General features: G+C 43.9%; 1 protein-coding gene across 17 annotated transcripts in view; it reads left to right on the top strand.

Annotated features, from left to right (window-relative positions):
* Positions 1-2,561: 2,561 nt before the first annotated feature.
* Positions 2,562-20,311, top strand: part of RBFOX2 (RNA binding fox-1 homolog 2) — a 291,171-nt gene continuing 273,421 nt past the window's right edge. For 4 of the 17 annotated variants that reach the window (XM_054543734.2, XM_054543736.2, XM_054543729.2 and 1 more), the window contains exon 1: positions 2,970-3,257. In XM_054543734.2, the coding sequence (XP_054399709.1) occupies positions 3,072-3,257 (186 nt within the window). In that variant the 5' untranslated portion in view covers positions 2,970-3,071. Of the gene's footprint in view, positions 3,258-20,311 lie in introns of all 17 variants that reach the window. The other 13 variants (XM_054543727.2, XM_054543725.2, XM_054543726.2 and 10 more) reach the window with 7 other exon arrangements.

Below are 20,311 nucleotides of genomic sequence, written 5' to 3'. Positions count from 1 at the left end.
TGTTACTGGGGTGCTTTGTTTGCCCCATGTGAATCTCTAGCAGCCCCACTCAAGTCACCTTACATAATTTAAAAAACCCAATAATAATGATAATGATATTCTTTGATCTTGACAATGAATTTTTTTCACTCTCATTTAAAATGTGACTAAAGGTCAGGCCTGGTGGCTCATGCTTGTAATCCCAGTACTTTGGGAGGCCAAAGGGGGCGAATCACTTGAGGTCAGGAGTTCGAGACCAGCCTGGCCAACATGGTGAAACCCTGTCTCTACTAAAAATACAAAAAATTAGCCAGGTGTGGTTGCGGGCGCCTGTAATCACAGCTATTTGGGAAGTTGAGGCACAAGAATTGCTTGAACCCAGGAGGTGGAGGTTGCAGTGAGCCGAGATCACGCCACTGCACTCTGGTCTGGGTGACAGAGCGAGACACCATCTGAAAAAAAAAAGTGAATAAAATGATAATGGTACTAATAAGAAGCTATTATTAGTTAGCTATAAGTGTTTGCTATAACACTTATGGAGTGCTTATCCTAAATCTTTCTGTTCAAAGTTCTAAATGTGATAACATTAAATTCTTACAATAATCTTTTCAGGAAGGTATTATTGTTATCCTAATTTGCAGATGAAGAAACTGAGACACAGAGGGGATAAGTAGCTGTCACAAGGCATCATGACTTGCAGGTGGCAGAGCTAAAACTCTACTATTTTTACTGATTTATAACACAGCCTAAGTAATACAAACAATATGCTCAATACAACAACTCACCTTCAAGGCAAGTCCTCCAGACTTCCCTTCCAACCAGTCTGCAATCCCCAAACACCTTTTATATGGAAATTCTTAGTCACCACTGGTCCCAGATTACGTGGGCAGGAGGTGGGAAAGCCTGGGTTCTCATCTGGGTTGGTCTGACTCTAAAGCAGGGATCTTTACTGTTGTACTGTTCCAGCCCCAACCAGGTTAAACCCAAGTTCAAAGGCCAAATCACACACTGGTTGGAAATGACCTTGGAAATCATCTAACCCAGTGTTTCTCAACCTCCGCACTATTGACATTTGGGGCTGGATAACTCTCCTGGGGGGACCGTCCTGTGCATGATAGGATGTCAAGCAACATTCCTGGCTTCTACACACTAGATGCCAGCAGCACCTCCCAGCTGTAACAATCAAAAACGCCTTCAGTCGGCACGGCGCGGCGGCTCACTCCTGTAATCTCAGCACTTTGGGAGGCCGAGGCAGGCGGATTACCTGAAGTCAGGAGTTCGAGACCAGCCTGGCCAACATGGTGAAACCCCATCTCTACTAAAAATACAAAAATTGGTTGGGCGTGGTGGCGCACACCTGTAGTCCCAGCTACTGGGGAGGCTGAGGCAGGAGAATTGCTTGAACCCAGGAGGCAGAGGTTGCAGTGAGCCGAGATAGCGCCACTGCACTTAAGCCTGAGCGACAGAGCGAGACTCCGTTTCAAAAAAAAAAAAAAAATGCCTTCAGTCACTGACAAATGTTGGAGTGGAGGTGGTGGAACGGCAAAATTTCTCCTTGGTTGAAAGCCACTGATCCAAACCATCTCATTTTACAAATGATGGAGCTGAGGTCCAAAGAGATGAAGTAATCTGTTTAAGCTAGTTAGCAAAGCCAAGATTAGAATCCAGATCATTCACGCAATATCCTTTTATTTCTATAACGTACAGGGCACGATATGGAACTCAGAGAAAGTCACTGCAGTCCTTGTCCTCACAGTCTGGTAGGGGAGAGAATCTATTGCACAGATATCTCTATCTCCACGAAGTTGATAAGTCATAAAGTGCTCCTCAGGCAGCAAGGTATAGAGAAAGAGAATATGCTCTCGTGTTCTGAATTCCGGATCTGCCACTTTTTTGCTGCAGGATTTAACTAAGGTTCAGTTTCATCATCAATGAAATGGAGATCATGGTATCTACTTATATCACCAGTTTGAAACGGGTCTGTGGATGCATTGTGCAAACCCTGAAGCTCTTACAAACATGGGGTATCACTACTAACTTCATTAGGAATGTGAGTTATGTTAGAGTAAAAGCTCTCAGAACTGGGGTGGCTTCATTCCTCGACCTTCCAACTCGAGACCTTTTTTCTTCTGCGGGAGGGGAAGCAGGCAACAGCCTGCCTCTCACAGAGTGCCCATTCCCTCTCCGGGAACCAAGGCGCTCAGGCGGGTAAACTCAGGGCTTAACTCTGTACAACTACTCCCGCAAGCAGGAGCCACTCCCTGGCCCTCGGGTCTCTCAAGCCCTGCCTACTCCAGGCTACGGCCCCGCCCAGAAAGGAGACAGACCCCGCCCCCTCTGCCCTGGCCCGCACTCCAGCCGCGCTGAGCCTCCAGGACAATCCCGGGCACGTGCCGGAGATTCCCGAGCTTCCCCGATCGCTTCCCGGCCTCTCTCGGGCAGACAGCGAGGAGACTACGGAGATTGCCGAGGGGGCCTAGCCCCGCCCCCTCCGCGGGCCGCCACCGCCCCCCTTGCCGTAGCCTCCCGCGCGGGCTGGAGTCCTACATCCCGGTCCCTCCCTCCCTCTTTCTCTCTCCCCGCCTTCCCGGTGCTGCCACAGTGGCGGGTCGGAAGATCCCGGCCAGTCAGCTCGTTCCTGCCTCGCGCCCCTCCTCCCCCCAAAATAAACAGCCCTCCCCACGCCTCGGGAACCCGGACCGCCCCCTTCCTCCCTCGGCCGGCGTGTTGTGAGGGAGAGTGTGAGCCAGCGCGGCCGGCGAGCGAGCTCCGGGAGTGCGAGAGGCGGGGCGGCGCGGCGGGCCGGGCCGGGTGTCGCGTGTGCGTGCGGGGGCGCGAGCGAGTGCTCATCACGACCCGCCAGTGGCCCCGCGCCGACAATCCGACGGGCGGGCGGGGAGCGAGCGGCCAGGCAAGGAGCGGCGGGCGCGAGCCGCGGAGGGGCGAGGAGTCCGCGCGCGCGCACGCACGCACGCACGCGGGGGGCGGGGGCAGGCGCGCGCCCGCCTGTCGCGACAGTCGGGGCCGAGGCCCAGGGGGAGGTGGCCTGTCGCGGGTCGCCCGGCTCCCGGAGGCGAGGGGGGCGCGGGCGGATGGCGGAGGGCGCCCAGCCGCAGCAGCCGCCTCAGCTCGGGCCCGGCGCCGCCGCCCGGGGCATGAAGCGGGAGTCGGAGCTGGAGCTGCCGGTGCCCGGAGCGGGAGGAGACGGAGCCGATCCCGGCCTGAGCAAGCGGCCGCGCACTGAGGAGGCGGCGGCCGACGGTGGCGGCGGGATGCAGGTGACCGCGCGGGACGGGGCGCCCAGTTATTGCGAGGGGTGGGCGTGAGGGCCGACCCCGGGCTCCCCGACTTGGAGAGAGGGAGGGCCTCCGAGGGTCCTGGGTTGGAGGTGGGATGAGGGGCCAGTCGGGGCCTGGTTGGAAGGTGGGGCGAGCTGGGGCTAGGAACGAAGGTTGCAGGACTGAACCTGGTGTGCCCGAGAGGGTCCTGATTCCTGAGGGGCCAGGAGGCACGACGAGTGGATAGGTTTTGGGGGGAAATCGAACATGGTTGAGATGGATTCCATTTCTTCAAATCCTTCCTTAGTGCCTTGGGGTGGAGTGGAAGCCGGGAAATCCTGGGTTCTCTGGACTGAGTCGAGGAAAAGGGGATCTGGTGGGAAACCTCCCGAGAAGAGGGAGTACCTTTTGGCAGCCCTGGGCACACGCTGGGATGGGGAAGAGAAGTAGCATTTCAATGAGAGGAGTGAAAAGCAAGAAAACTCGAGAGAGCCCCGAGGGGATGTGGCTGAGATTGTGGGTTAAATCACACAGAGAGTGTGAGAAGTACAAGGAGTTTGGTAATGTTGTGGGGACACGGTGGTGCTCAGTCTCATTAACTTTGTGGAGCATACTAATGAGTCTGAAGGGAGACACTAGACATGTCCCTCCTGTTCTTTGCCAATTGCATTCTACATCACCAGGACACAAAATAGCTCTTTAATGTCCTGGGCTATAAAAAAAACATTTTATAGGGCTATTAGAAGACTGGATTCTCAATTCTGGATTGAAAGATAAAGGTGGTTAATTTGGGTAGGGAATGGGAAAGGTATTGATGATGTCGGCTGACTTCATAGTTTTGAAGAAGACCTTGAAACCTTTGTAGGTTTTACGATTTGGTCTTTGCCCAGAAAATACTGCCGTGACATGATGAGTCTCACCTACCAACAATTGTGCAGACATGTGCCTAGTTCTCTCAGAGTCATAGGATGTTAGAGGGATGCTAGGAGGACTAGACATATTTTTTCCAGGGGTTCTTAACCTGGAAAGACTTGGAAGATTCTTACTCATAATAGGTGATGTGCACTTTTTGGTGGAGGAGAGTCGATAGTTTTCATCTTTGTTTTTTTTTTTGGAGGGGATTCAAGTCCCAGCTTGTTTTAACCACCTTATTTTATAGATGGGGAATCAGAAGTCCAGAGAAGATGGTGACTTCGGTAAGGCCACCCAGTTAGCTAATAGTAAAACTAGAACTAGAAGCCTGGTCTTCTAATTCCTATTCCTGTGCTGTCTCCATTACACCACCCTTGGAAATCTCTGCAGTGCTAAAAGACTTCCTGTGCTCTGCTCCCTGCTTTTCAAGCCTCTGCTTGACTTCCTGTGTTAGGGACGGAGCTGTACTTAAGCCTAGCGTGTTTGTTGTATGCTTCTTGGTCTCCTTTGCAGAGTTTACCCTGTTGCTTCTGTTGATTTAGGTATAGTGACCCTCTTGGTGTTTATTTTTGAATTCTTTTGTTTTGTTTGCCTGCTTTTATTTTCCATTAGAACTCTGTCAGGCAGAGGGATTGTGAGAAGTAAAAGCTCAGGGCCATGGCAAAAAAGACAGGAATGTGGGAGACTTCAGGTGAGTTGAGCTAATAATGGATGGTAAGGAGGGAAGACTGGATGTAGGTGCTGGTGAGCAGGTTCTACTTGGTGTGTGTGTGTGTGTGTGTGTATATGTCTGTATGTATTCATTTATCATTTCTGTCAATCATAGTTAATGGTGAGACCCCCGTCCCTTTCCCTCATTTACTCCTGGGGCCTATTATCTGCTGGTTGCCTTCAGATTGGCTGAAGATAGTGATATTTGGAAATGGAGCAGTGTGTAGGGACTTCGCAGGGGTGTGCAGAGGAAAGAGTGGTTAGGTCCTTGGGGGTACAAATTGGCAGCTGAGAACTATCCCTCTGAGAATCCTTTTTTCACTTTGTGTATTTGTGGATGTTCTTTGTTTATTTTCTTTCTATACATTCTCTCTTTTTTTTTTTTTGCCCAGGCTGGAGTGCAATGGCACGATCTTGGCTCACTGCAACCTCCACCTCCACCTCTGGGTTCAAGGCATTCTCCTGCCTCAGCTTCCTGAGTAGATGGGATTACAGGCGTCTGCCACGATGCCCAGCTAATTTTTCTTATTTTTAGTAGAGAGGGGGGTTTCACCAGGTTGGCCAGGCTGGTCTCGAACTCCTGACCTCAGGTGATTCACCCACCTCAGCCTCCCAAAATGTTGGGATTACAGGTGTGAGCCACCACACCCGGCCTTCTATACATTCCCATTGTTCTAGGTCCATTCCCCTATGTCATACAGGTATTCAAATCATCATTGATTTAGGCCCTGCCTTCAACTAGCTGAATGGTTCTGCAGAAATCTTTCATTTTGGGGCCTCTGTTTTCCTTAGTTGTAAAATAAAGTATGTGTACAAGATGATTTCCCTCGTGATCCGCCCGCCTCGGCCTCCCAAAGTGCCAGGATTACAGGTGTGAGCCACCGCACCCAGCCGATTTCTAAGTTACCTTCTAAAAGATATAAGTCCAGTTCACTGTCCTTAAGGTGCGTGCAATCTATGTGGGAGACAAATGGGTGAAAAGTTTTTTTTTTAAGAAGTGTGCATTTTTAAAGAGGTGTGAGAGTATTACATGAATATACTTAATGTTTATTAATTGAACTAACATTTATTGAGCAGTTGCTACATCCCAGGCACTGTTTTAACCCTAAGAGATATAATAGTGAACAACAACAACAAAAAACCCTTGCTGTCATGGAACTAATATTGAATGGGAAGAGACATCTAATAAATCAACAACTATAATTGTGTGGTGATAAGGGCTAAAAAGAAAAATAAAGCAGGGAAAGGGAGAGATGGAAAGGGAGAGAATGAAGATGGTTACGGAAGGGCTTTCTGATAGATGAAGTGAGGTAATGGGCCATTCAGATGCTTTCGGAAAGAGGTTTCAGGTAGAGGAGGTGAGGGTGCACAGGCATTGAGAAAGAAGACTGCTTGGTTTGTTTGGAAACAGGAGACCAATGTATTAATAGCTGGAGCAGAGTGAGCAGGGGCAGGTAGTCTTAGGAGATGGTATCAGTGGTTTAGAAATATCTATAGGCCCTATGTAAATACACACTTTAAAAATCTTAGCCGGGCGCAGTGGCTCACACCTGTAATCCCAGCACTTTGGGAGGCTGAGGCGGGTGGATTGCCTGAGGTCAAGAGTTCGAGACCAGCCTCGCCAACATAGTGAAACCCGTCTCTACTAAAAATACAAAAAATTAGCCAGGTGTGGTGGCAGGCGCCTGTAATCCCAGCTACTAGGGAGGCTGAGGCAGGAGAATCACTTGAACTCGGGAGGCGGAGGTTGCAGTGAGCCGAGGTTGGGCCATTGCACTCTAGGCTGGGCAACAAGAGCGAAACTCCGTCTCAAAAAAATAAAAAAAATCTTATTGTAGCCAGTGTTTAGGGTATGTGGGTTTGTCTTAAAGTACATGTTTTTTTTTCTTTTCTTTTTTTTTTTGAGATGGAGTCTCACTGTCACCCAGGCTGGAGTGCAGTGGCTCGATCTCAGCTCACTGCAACCTCTGCCTCCTGGGTTCAAGCAATTCTTGTGCCTCAGCCTCCTGAGTAGCTGGGATTACAGGCATGCACCACCACACCCCGCTAATTTTTGTATTTATAGTAGAGACGAGGTTTCACCATGTTGGCCAGGCTGGTCTCGATCTCCTGACCTCAGGTGATCCGCCTGCCTTGGCCTTCCAAAGTGCTGAGATTACAGGCATGAGCCACTGCACCTGGTCTGTTTTCTTAACACGTTTTCTAGCTCCTTTTGTGAAGCCTTCCCTGACAACTTAGTTCACACCATTCAGATCCTACTCTTGCCTCCTGGTATATTGATGCTTAATTGCGTGTCATCTTTTATTGTCCCTTAATTGTTTTATTATTCTTGTTTCACTGCTAAGATTGTAAGCTTTTAAAAGATAGGAACTGTATTTCCTTTGTATTTATCCTTCGTAATACCTAACAGTTTTGGGTACTTGGTAAGTGCTCAATGCCTGTTAAATTGAAATTGAAATTTACCTTTTACAGATAGTTAAGGGTTAAGAAAAATTGTGAAATTCCAGAGTGAGGGTATCATCACAGAATTTTCCAGGCACTTTGAATGTCAAAGGATTAACCACTTTTTATAGAATAAGTTCATTTACTGGGGTCATTCCCAAGGCTGCTTACTAAATGGAGCTGTAGTGCTAAGCGTTAGATTCCAAAGTTGAATCTTGTTAAGTTGTACCACTAAGCTTTTGGAGTAAATCATCACTTACCAAAATGGAGTTTAGGAAACTCCAGAGAGTCTGTGATGCTTTTATTATAATCCTTAGGCTCAGAAGGAACCCTAGGAGAAAGAGAGGAAGGGTCGGTGCTTTCAAAGGCAGTATATACAGAAACTTTGATGTAGGTGGAAGAGGAGTCAGTGCAGCCCTGGAAAGAGTATAGAAATAGAGAAACGTGAACCAGAGAGTAGGAGGGAAGTGACAAACTCAACTGGAAAGCTGATGTACAGTTCGAGAAATGTAATTGAAGAGAGTACTTGGAAATACTGTACTCAAAGTTGGTGGGAAGTTAAATGAGTTACATGTAGGGCTATTAGAGGTTCATTTCACTTTAAGTCTAATACGTATGAAATTTACGCTCTATACAACGTACTGGGGAATGAATTCTTTTGGTCAGCTTTTCTAGTGAACAATTTGATTCATAAAAATTTTATTTTTATGCAGTTTTCTAAGAGTTTAGCTGCTGTGTAAGGTAAGATGTACCTTATTACTTATAGCTTTCATCAGAATTCTTTGTGTCAGTGAAATGTTGATATGGTATAATTATTATATGGCCAAGTAACCGCTTCTCACCATAGAGTCATAAATCCAGTTTAGCCAAGTGGGTTCAGCAATTATTCCTATTACAGCTGATTCTAGTAGTAAGATGACTTTCTTTCAGGTTTCAGGGAAGGGGTTCCAGATAGCCTGAAGTTGCTTTGTAGATGCTGTATTTATTGAAGTAGTTTATCTTCCCATTTGCTTATTTATGGGCTTATTTCCTCGTAGGTGGATGTCTCTTTGTACCCTCATTTGGTATTTGGTGCTGAAACTAAGCATGGTGGTGCTACCGTTTGAGAAGAGTTATAAAAATATTGTGCTTTTTTTTTGCTTGCAAGTAATTTCATGAACAATATTTCACTGAAAGTACTGAATTTTTCATCTCTCCCTGTCCTAGTGTCCTTGGGCTGCCACAGCAAAATACCATAGACTGGGTGGGTTAAACAACAGACATTTATTTCTCTGGGAAGGCTAGGAAGGCTGGAAAGTCCAAGATGAAGGTGCCAGCAGATTTCATGTCTGGTAAGGACCCATCTCCTGGCTTGTGGATAGCTGCCTTCTTGCTGTGTGTTCACATGGCCTTTCCTTAGTCTGTGCTCTTGGGGAGAGAGTCAGTGGTCTCTTCCCCTTCTTATAAGGGCACTCGTTTATCATATAGTTCCCACCCTCATGACCCAATCTAAAGCTAATTCTAGAGGTCCTACCTCCAAATACCATTACACTGGGGTTAGGGCTTCAATATATGAAATTTGGAGGGACACAGACATTAAGCCCATAACACTACCAGAGTGGTAAATATTGGAGATGGAGAAACTGAGGCACAGTCATGTAAAACTTGTTGCTTTTTTCCCCATGTCTCACAAGGAAGTCTGCAGATGTAAAACTGGAAATGTATTTGAGAAGGAGAAAGTCAGATCTGATTTCAAAGTAGAATTATTCTTCAGGGTGACTCGAGATTAGCTTGAGTTGAATTTGTCTCCCAACTCCCTCCCATTTTCTAGCTACTCTGTCATTTTTTTTCACTATCACACTGACATGTGAACACAACAGAAGCTAACTAGAAATTTAACTTTCATTTTGCTATAAAGCAGACTGGTGCAGACAGGCCTCAAGATTACAGGACTGCTGAGAAAGAAATTGAGTTATACTACTTTGTATAAACAAGAATGTTGCTAGTGAATCTCTAGTTTAACATCTCTCAGGCCTTCAGTTTGATGTCAGGCTTTAATAATTTGTAGAAAAAGACAGTCATTTTAGTAAGCAGATTTCTTTGAATTTTTGTTGATACACATTTGTAAAGCATAGTAAACATCTTTATTCTGGGGCAAATGTGCACTTCCTTCAAAGACAGGAGGGAAGAACCACAGACATGATTGGAAGGAAATGGCAGTAATTGGAGCATGAGCAGACAGATGGAGTGAGGGATGGTGAGTGCATTTGGTGTTTTAGGTGGCCCCTAGGAGTATTAAGTTTCTTATTCTTCTCCTCTACAACCCCAATACAAGCAGGCAGCTTACATGGCTAAGGTTTCATTATCTAATCCATCACAGATCAGCTTGAATAAACCCATTGGCTGATGCTGATCTAGTTAGGAAAGTAGCAAAGCTGCTTGAGGCAGGATTGGGACAAATCGGATCAGAACTGCCATGTGAATCCTGGACGCATTTCTGTAATTTGGGTGGGTAAAGTAGTTTGGGAAGTCATTTACTCAAGAGAATGAGCAGTCAGCCATGAGTTTTTTCAAACATTGTCTTAGGGACTCTGAGGGGAAAGTGTGTGGAGGATTTGATATATTTCTCTGGAGGATAGCCAGATTGCTTTGATTATTTGAGTCTGAACATTTTTTGGTCACTAATGCTCAGAAGTGACCTTTTGTTTTTTAGTAGCATTTGGAGATTCCAGTTGTGATTGTTTGTCACTTTTGTGAGTGATCCCTTAATCTGAGACTGTAGGATATATGTCCCTTCTCTGTTTTTATTTTATTTTTTTTATATTTATTATACTTTAAGTTCTAGGGTACATGTGCACAACATGCGGGTTTGTTACGTATGTATACATGTGCCATGTTGGTGTGGCTGCACCCATTAACTCGTCATTTACATTAGGTGTATTTCCTAATGCTATCCCTCTCCCCTCCCCACACCCCATGACAGGCCCTGGTGTGTGATGTTCCCCACCCTGTGTCCAAGTGTTCTCCTTGTTTAATTCCCACCTATGAGTGAGAACATGCAGTGTTTGGTTTTCTGTCCTTGTGATAGTTTGCTCAGGATGATGGTTTCCAGCTTCATCCATGTCCCTACAAAGGACATGAACGCATCCCTTTTTATGGCTGCATAGTATTCCATGGTGTATATGTGCCACATTTTCTTAATCCAGTTTATCATTGATGGGCATTTGGGTTGGTTCCAAGTCTTTGCTATTGTGAATAGTGCTGCAATAAACATACGTGTGCATGTGTCTTTATAGCAGCATGATTTATAATCTTTTGGATATATACCCAGTAATGGGATGGCTGGGTCAAATGATACTTCTAATTCTAGATCCTTGAGGAATTGCCACACTGTCTTCCACAATGGTTGAACTAGTTTACAGTCCCACCAACAGTGTAAAAGTGTTCCTATTTCTCCACATCCTCTCCAGCACCTGTTGTTTCCTGACTTGTTAATGATCGCCATTCTAACTGGTGTGAGATGGTATCTCATTGTGGTTTTGATTTGCATTTCTCTGATGACCAGTGATGACGAGCATTTTTTCGTGTGTTATGTTGGCTGTGTAAATGTCTTCTTTTGAGAAGTGTCTGTTCATATCCTTTGCCCACTTTTTGGTGGGATTATTTGATTTTTTCTTGTAAATTTGTTTGAGTTCATTGTAGATTCTGGATATTAGCCCTTTGTCAGATAGGTAGATTGTAAAAATTTGCTCCCATTCTGTAGGTTGCCTGTTCACTCTGATGGTAGTTTCTTTTGCTGTGCAGAAGCTCTTTAGTTTAATGAGATCCCATTTGTCAATTTTGGCTTTTGTTGCCATTGCTTTTGGTGTTTTAGTCATGAAGTCCTTGCCCATGCCTATGTACTGAATGGTATTGCCTAGGTTTTCTTCTAGGGTTTTTATGGTTTTAGGTCTAACATTTAAGTCTTTAATCCATCTTGAATTAAGTTTTGTATAAGGTGTAAGGAAGGGATCCAGTTTCAGCTTTCTGCATATGGCTAGCCAGTTTTCCCAGCACCATTAAATAGGGAATCCTTTCCCCATTTCTTGTTTTTTGTCAGGTTTGTCAAAGATCAGGTGGTTGTAGATGTGTGGTATTATTTCTGAGGGCTCTGTTCTGTTCCGTTGGTCTATACCTGTGTTTTGGTACCAGTACCATGCTGTTTTGGTTACTGTAGCCTTGTAGTATAGTTTGAAGTCAAGTAGCATGAGGCCTCCAGCTTTGTTCTTTTGGCTTAGGATTGTCTTGGCAATGCGGGCTCTTTTTTGGTTCCATATGAACTTTAAAGTAGTTTTTTCCAATTCTGTGAAGAAAGTCATTGGTAGCTTGATGGGGATGGCATTGAAACTATAAATTACCTTGGGCAGTATGGCCATTTTCACAATATTGATTCTTCCTATCCATGGGTCCCTTCTCTGTTTTTAAAGGGGAGATATTTTTATTACTAACCTTAATATGTTATCATATTTGTTATCCATATATACTTGAAATATGGTGTAGTAAAGAAACACCATTTAGAGCTTCTCATCTTGGGATTTGAATCCTGGCTTCTCCATTTACCAAATGAATGAGCTATTCAGCATCTGTGAGCTCCTGCTCACACATCTGTGAACTGGGAGAATTAATGTATACTCTTATAGACCACTATAATGAGAACTGAGATTCTTTAAAGCGCCTATCAAGGAACCCAGCACTACATGTTTATTTCTTGCTTTCCTTATATCCTGCTATACAGCAGTCACTAACTTCCTGCGTACTGTTTAATCTGCATGGAGTGGTTAACGTGCTTCTGATTGATTAAGTGCCAGAGTTGGGAACTACTAGAGATGAGCAGTGTGTTAAAGGGGAAACCTCATTTGCTCATTATCCAGGGTGGAGGAGTGGAACGAACCGGGTCATAGTGGTCTCTCTTGTCAGAGGAAGGAGAGACAATTCTTTGCTAAGGAGTAAAAGGACTGCTACAGTATCACAGTGTCTGCAGTGGGGATGTGGATTTCTTAGAACCTGTGGAATCTCTGTTGGGAGGGTGGGTGACAGATTCACTGGCTATTTTAGTGGTACATGGAATGCAGGAACAGTAAAAATGTTGTGTTTCAAATTTTATAAGTTTTGTTACATATGTTGATTCAAAAGTGGCACTTTTTGTTCTCATTTTGTCTATGGAAATTGAGCCGGGATGCCCTTGTGTTATCTCTTGTGGTCCCTTTTCAGTCTCTTCAAACCTGCTCTCCAGACTGCTAACACAGTGATCTATCTAAAAGAGCCAATCTGGCCAGGTGCGGTGGCTCACGCCTGTAATCCCAGCACTTTGGGAGGCCGAGGCAGGCAGATGACTTGAGGTCAGAAGTTCGAGACCAGCCTGGCCAACATGGTGAAACCCCGTTTCTACTAAAAATACAAAAATTAGCTGGGCGTGGTGGCGCATGCCTGTAATCCCAGCTACTTGGGAGGCTGAGGCAGGAGAATTGTTTGAACCCAGGAGGTGGAGGTTGCAATGAGCAGAGATCGAGCCACTGCACTTGAGCCTGGATGACAGAGTGAGACTCTGTCTCCAAAATAAAATAAAAGAGTCAATTTGTTACTCCTTGCTTAAAATCTTTTGAAAGCTTGTGTTTGTTCTCAGGATTGTCTATTCTTTTGTTTGGCCTGACTTCTGCGTAACTTTCAAGCTCTGTCTCTTTCCACATTCCACCTCCAAGTCCATGTCCAGTGGCTTATAGTTTTCTGAGCATGTGGTGCCACCCAGCTAATGAATACCTCTGTGCTTTTGTTCCTTTTCCTTCTACCCAAAGTTCCTGCTTCATCTCTTCTACCCCCACATTTGTAAGGCTCAATCTTTAATAATGAGTTTGGATATTGATTCCTCCTGGATGCCTTTTGTGACTATTCCCATGTCTCCCACACTCCTGCTGTCTTCCAAGACGTCATGTCTATAGCTCTGTTAAAGGACTTTTTAGATTAATACTTGATTGAATGTCTGCCTCACCACGCTTACCCAGACTGTGAGATCTTTAGGAATCTGCAGGATTAAGCACCATGCCTGGGCCCAAGTAGTCAAGAAACTGTCCATTTTTGTTAAACTGAACTTTGTCTTCCTGCTTCTCAGTTGGGGCCTGCAGATGGCTTTAATTGTTTATCCAGATTTTCCCTGGGGGATCTGGCCCTTGGTCTGCTTTCCATCCCCTGTGAAGACTGCATGTTGTGTGATATGTGAATGTTACCTGATCTTTTCATTGATATCAGGGTTAAAGGTGAGAGAGGGGTCTCTGAAAACAGAAGCTGGGGTAGAATTTAACTGCAGAATGTGTTGGGTAGGCATGGCAACCTGATATTTAGTTTCCTGTGTTCAGATATTAATTGAGTGCATGTGTGTATGTGTAAAAAGCTCCTTTGTGATAGTGTGGTTAAGGAGAAAAGAGGAACCACACAAGTGAGAGGGGCAATTAGAGCCAACCTGTTCCAGTTCGCTGGAGCAGGCTGTTGATTTACCTTTTTACAGTGCTGCTGCAGGATTCTGGAGTGTAGCAGTTTGCATGTATTACCACCATTTGGGGGTGAGAACTATTTGATCAGCTAGGAGCCTTAACCTTTCCCTTCTCAACCAGTGCATTTCGTCAGATACTATAGCTTTATTTTTTATTTTTTATTTTTTATTTTTTTTGAGACCGAGTTTTTGCTCTTGTTGCCCAGGCTGGAGTGCCATGGCATGATTGCGGCTCACTGCAACCTCTGCCTCCTGGGTTCAAATGATTCTCCTGCCTCAGCCTCCCGAGTAGCTGGGATTTACAGGCACCCACCACCAAGCCTAGCTAATTTTTGTATTTTTAGTAGAGACAGAGTTTCACCATGTTGGCCAGGCTGGTCTCTAACTCCTGACATCATGATCCACCCGCCTCGGCTTGCAAAGTGCTGGGATTACAGGCATGAGCCACGTGCCCGGCACTATAGCTTGTTTTTATGGATCTGGGGAAAATACCAAGCGGAGACACTTCACAATACATGGTATTTTTCACATCACTCATATTGGACATGTTTGAAAATAAGGAAGTTTGATATTGTTCCTTTAAATCTCAGCCTTGGCGATAGATTCATGGAAGTATTTTATAAGAATTCTCTCTGGCTGTTGTTCTCCCCTCCCACTTCACTTTCAGCTTCTGGTTTGGGGTCCTGTATAATCCTTGCCTGTTCCAGCCAGTTTAGTAGGGGCCTCTTTAGCTGCAAATGATTATACTTCATAGTGCCTCTGGCCTTTTCTATTCTAAATGAATAAAGAGAATTCTGAGAAGGGAATGAGAGAGAGCAGCCTGTAATATATCACTTCCTTCTGACATGTCCTGCACTTATGTGGCATCTAGAAATTTCTGCCAAAAATTCAAGGCACAGGACACATGATAAATACCACTTATGAAGTAGATGACATTCTTGAGTCGTCAAATGATAATGATTGAATAACTGCTTAAAAACCTGTTTTCCCAAGGGTGGAAAACAGCCTTTGAGGTTTAGACCTCCACATGGGTGTGTTCAACCATAAGACATGGGTTTTTTTAGGGACTTAGGTCCCCAGATAACACCTTGGTATGTGAGATTTTTCCCATGTATAGGCTGGTTCCTTGGTTTCTCCATTGTTGAAGAAGAGAGATTTTGCACTGGGTATTGGATATTTTATTCCAGGCATGTGGTTTTTGAGGAGGCATGCTGTGGATGTATTTTTTTTTTTTCTGGCTGCATTGATTTTGTCAGATTCTAACTGGAAATACCACAAGCAAAGCATGATTTATCATGAGGGATGGGTGGTGTGGCTGTGGGACTCTCCTAGCTCTGGGGATTGGGGTGGAGGCAGAAGCTATGTTAGTAAAACTAGAGGAACTACAGACAGGGCCTGGGGAGACTGGGGGTGTCTGAATGTGGCCTGCAGCAATTGCTTGAGTTGGAATACTTTTGGACAGAGGCTCATAGGAATTTCTTTCAATTGCTTTTTTTTTTTTTTTTTTTTTAAGAAGCTTTTTCCCGTACAAATTGGAGTTGTTTGAAGGAGTGGGCCTTAATTGTTGCCAGCCAGAGTGATTTTCAAAGCAGATCTATATGGATTTCACTTAGGGGTTACTTTCAGGGGGTATGTGGCTTGTTCTGAGACAGGAGGACGTTGGTTCCATTTTCCTGGAAGTTGTTGGGACTCCTGGATGGCCCTGCTCTATTTGTCTTGGGCCATTAGACAAGTGGAAAAGCAGCTACATAGTTAGCCCTGTTGCATGGAGTTTAGTTTCATAATTCATCCTCTCAGGGACTTTTATACAGCCACACTTACAGCCTAAAGTTTGTTTTCTCCCTTTTTCTTTCTTTTCCTTCTTCAGTTCAGTGGTCCACAATAATTTCGGGTAAAAGGCAGGAATTGTAGATCTTTTTTTTAGCCCCCCTCCCCCATTAAATTTCTTCATATTCAGCTTCTCCTTCATCTGCAAAAGCATCTGCAAATGAGGTCGCTATCCCCTAATCAGACTGGCTTGTCCCCTAATTAGTCTGAATATGTGGCTTTGACAGCTTTCACCTGCTGTTTCTTAGTTTCTAGGGGATAAGATAGTAGGATTGTGTGATTTCAAAGTGAAAACTGGCAAAATTGAAAGATGTTTTGTGGTGGCTCCTAACATCCACAAAGCTTAACTCATTGGTTTGCTTCTCATATACAAGCTTCCAGGAACATGGTTACTGTTAGTGGCTGGCACAGTGGGTTTGAGGACTTTGTTGGAACTTCAGGAAGTCTCCCCTTTGGCAAAGCTTACAAGGAGTTGGTAGTACTTGTCCTGAAAGTCTGACCCTGGTCTTATGCTATGCACACCTTGTTTAAAAGAATGCAGAGTACTGCTGTACAGCTATTGCTTAAGCAGTCCGTTTCATATATGTCTGCATTTGTTACATACTTACATAAGATTTTACTATGTTTTGTGTCATATTTGAACTAGAAGTCATAGTTTCATTCATGACTCTTACTAAGCTGATAATAAATTGGCAAATTTTTATATCATCCAAGACTTTGAGGTAATGCTGGTCATACTCAAAAGGTCTGTATTTGGGTTTAGAAACTAATTTTTCTGTTAGCCAGCACCTCTCCATTCCCAGGTGCTGTTCATTACTCATTATAGACATCTTCTGTCCCTCTGCTTTGTTAAAAGTCTTTAGCTGCTTGTCGTGATACTGAATAGATCTTTTTGCAGCAGCATTTTAGCTCTGAGCTGGCTGTGTTTTACAGTGTTGGAGATCAGTTGGTTAACTTTGGCATTTCCTACCTTCAGACGTAAGCATTAAAGTGTGTGAAGTGCACGTAGTAGCCCTTCAGAGAGGCGCTTATCAGGGACTTCTAGTGATTTTTGTCAGCTGTATAAAAATGCTGTGATTAATAGATAACCCGTATCCGTGTGTGCATGCACAATTTTCTTTTATGCTTACTCTGCATTTCTCTCTCTAGGAGTGGTGTGAAATAAGTGTTACTCTGTAGGCTTTGCTTTTCAATCCTGAGAAGCTTATTTTAAGAATCCCTTATTTGACTTTCTTGAGTTTGGTGTAGGTATCATTTACCCCTTTTGGATTTTAGCTTTACTATGGGTTATTTTTTGCAGTGTTAGAAGCAAGTAGTAAATACTTTGGTATCCCAGAGCTTAAAGAAACCTAAAAAATTTGACTGATTCAGCATTCTGTTTTAAGTTAGGAAATTATTTAATTCTAGTATCCCAAGCTGTATTGTATTGATTGCTCTTTAAGAAATGATAATAGGTGGCCAGGCACGGTCGCTCACGCTTGTAATCCCAGCACTTTGGGAGGCCAAGGCGGGCGGATCATGAGGTCAGGAGATCGAGACCACGGTGAAACCCCGTCTCTACTAAAAATACAAAAAATTAGCCGGGCGTGGTGGCGGGCGCCTGTAGTCCCAGCTACTCGGAGAGGCTGAGGCAGGAGAATGGCGTGAACCCGAGAGGCGGAGCCTGCAGTGAGCCGCGATTGTGCCACTGCACTCCAGCCTGGGAGACAGAGCGAGGCTCCATCTCAATAAAAAAAAAAAAAAGAAATGATAATAGGTATCATCCTGCTCACGCCCCAGCCCCCCACCAAAAAAAGTTAAATAACTTTGGACATTAGAATTAAACACATTAAAAAAAAAAACCTATCACACTACACTTTTCATAAGCAGATGTTGTGATGCTGAACTATTGTGTAGTGTTTTCCAAACCAGGATTTACGCCCAGGTTCCCTACCTGTAAGTTAATTCTTAACTCTAAATTCATAAATATATATGTAATGAAATGTCTCCTTTTCATTTCTGCTTCATATCTGTCCCTATCCCCTTTACCAAACAAGTAACCACTGTTACTAATTTGTCTGTTATCCCTCCTCCTCTCTTTTTGACACAAACATTAGCATACTCTCTGTATTTTTTGCTCCTTGCTTTTCTCCATTTACTATATCAGAGGCCAATTTTTCAAATGTAATAGGGTCTCTTAAAGTTTTCATTAGTGGTTTCTCTCTCTCTCTCTCTCTCTCTGTGTGTGTGTGTGTGTGTGTGTGTGTGTGATGCGTAGTGAAGGTTTTACCACTCTGAGATTATAAAAAAATAGAATGGCCTTGCAGACAGACAAACCTTAGGTGGTGTACCAGCATTTCCACTTCACAGCTGTGGGATCTTGGTTAAGTGACTTGACCTATCTAAGCCTCAGCTTTCTTTGTAAAATATGTTATAGGATTAGTGTAAAAATTAAAAAGAGATACTGTATGTAATGTGCTTAGTTCAGGGCCTGACACGTAGTAGGTATTCTATTATGTAATAGCCATTTTTATTATTGTTACTCAGTCCTATTTTCTTATTCTTGTTCCCAAGTGCTTTTTGAATTCTTCCTTAAAGGCAGGAACAATCTTTTTCTTTTAGAGGGTCTCACTGTGTCACCCAGGCTGGAGTGCAGTGGCGCTATCATAGTTCACTGCAACCTTGAACTCCTGGGCTCAAGCGGTCTTCTACTTCAGCCTCCCAAGTAGGTGAGACCATAGGCATGTGCCACCATGCCTAGCTAAGGAAAAATCTCTTAACTTTTGTAGCCTTGTGCCCAGGATATAATATAATAAGAACTGAGTAGGCTGGGCTCAGTGGCTCACGCCTGTAATCCCAGCATTTTGGGAAGCCGAGGAGGGCGAATCATGAGGTCAGGAGTTTGAGACCAGCCTGGCCAACAGGGTGAAACCCCATCTCTACTAAAAATAAAATAAAAAAAAATTTGCTAGGCGTAGTGGCGGACACCTATAATCCCAGCTGCTTGGGTGGTTGAGGCAAGAGACTCGCTTGGATTTGGGAGGCGGAGGTTGCAGTGAGCCAAGATCGTGCCACTGCACTCCAGCCCGGGTGACAGAGTGAGACTCTGTCTCAAAAAAAAGAACTGATAAATGTTTGTTGAAAAAGACATATCAGCCCTTATACAATCTATTTTTTTAAATCTTTTTAATAATTTGTGTTGCTTTTTCTATAGTCATCCTCCAGACTTGAAGCATGGTGACTAAAATTGCATGTAATACTCAACAATTACATTTATGTTATTATTATTTTTAAGAGATATTCTTAGTCACTCAGGCTGGAGTGCAGTGGTGGGATCATAGCTCACTGCAGCCTTGAACTCCTCAAGCGATTCTCCCACCTCAGTCTTCCAAGTAGCTGCACCCAGCTTCCGTGTTATGTTTTACAGTTTATAAGATGCTTTCGTGCAGGCCCTTATTTATTCTCTTCAACAACCCTGAAAGATAGATGATGATTCTTCCCATGTTTCGGCTGAAAATATGCCTCTCTAAGCCTCATGACTAGGAAGTGGCAAAGCTGATGCTTTTACCCAGATCTTACGGCTCTTTATCCAGTGCCTTTTCATGGCCCTTAAGACTGAAAGGGTATGACTGATGAGGAATGCAGCAAAAGGAATTTCATTGGTTTGGCATGCCGTATATTTAATATTGAAAACATTTTACCTGTTACCTGACAGCTGATTCACGTAGAACTGGGATAATGGTCATGGTATGCATGATAGTTTGTCGTTGTTTGTTGGCTTTTTTTCATCTCAAAGTTATTCCATCTCTAATTTAGATCAACAGCAGATCAATCAGTGGATTGATAGTGGTGGGTAGTACAAAATCATCAGAGCTGAAGGCATCTAGAAATTATCTGTACCAGCCGTCTGCTTTAGTCACGGAAGATAGTCAGTATACTCATTTTTATGGAGAATGTATCTCAGGCTCAGAGAGAGAATGTGACAACAAACAATAAACTCAGACTTTGCCTTTAATGCTCAGTAGAATCTTTCATTTCTTAGTCTTTTTATTTCTTGGTGTGATTTTTTTCTGACAGTTTCTTGTATGGAGTATTTTCTTCTTCCTTTTACATTTTCTTAATGCATATATATTCACATGGTTAATGATTCAAAATATGCAAAATGTAGGAGAGTCAAAAATGTCTCCCTCTCCTAGCTGCCTATTTTATCTTTTTGGAAGTAACTAATCTTGTTAGTTATCTGGGTATCCTTCTAGAGATAGTGCCTATGTAATATTTCTTTTAAAAACTCCATTGACAGTATTAGTATGCGTACTATTCTGCATTTTGCTTTGCTTTTCTATTTGGAAATTATTTCATATCAGTTTATAGATTTTTTTTTCTCTATTTGTTAGCTTTCTGGACTTAAGATTCTGATCTACTGAGAGAACCATGTCCAAATGTCCCTATAAAGATGACTGATTAGTACAGGACCTCATATAGTATGATTCTGCATTTTAATGGAATCATGAAATCCCAGGATCAGAGACCTAATCTACATCTCTGTTCTTTCACATGAATACTCTGCAGATACCTGATGTTGCTACCTTTTAGAGATGTCTGAGTGAAAGATAGGTATCCTCGTCTCTCCATGTGCCCCAGTCAGCTGCCCCTGGTCTTTTTTGCACTGGTGGGGCACATT

This window comes from Pongo abelii, chromosome 23 (genome assembly GCF_028885655.2).
Source record: "Pongo abelii isolate AG06213 chromosome 23, NHGRI_mPonAbe1-v2.0_pri, whole genome shotgun sequence".
Taxonomy (NCBI): Eukaryota; Metazoa; Chordata; class Mammalia; order Primates; family Hominidae; genus Pongo; species Pongo abelii.
This window is presented reverse-complemented; position numbering and strand designations above follow the sequence as displayed.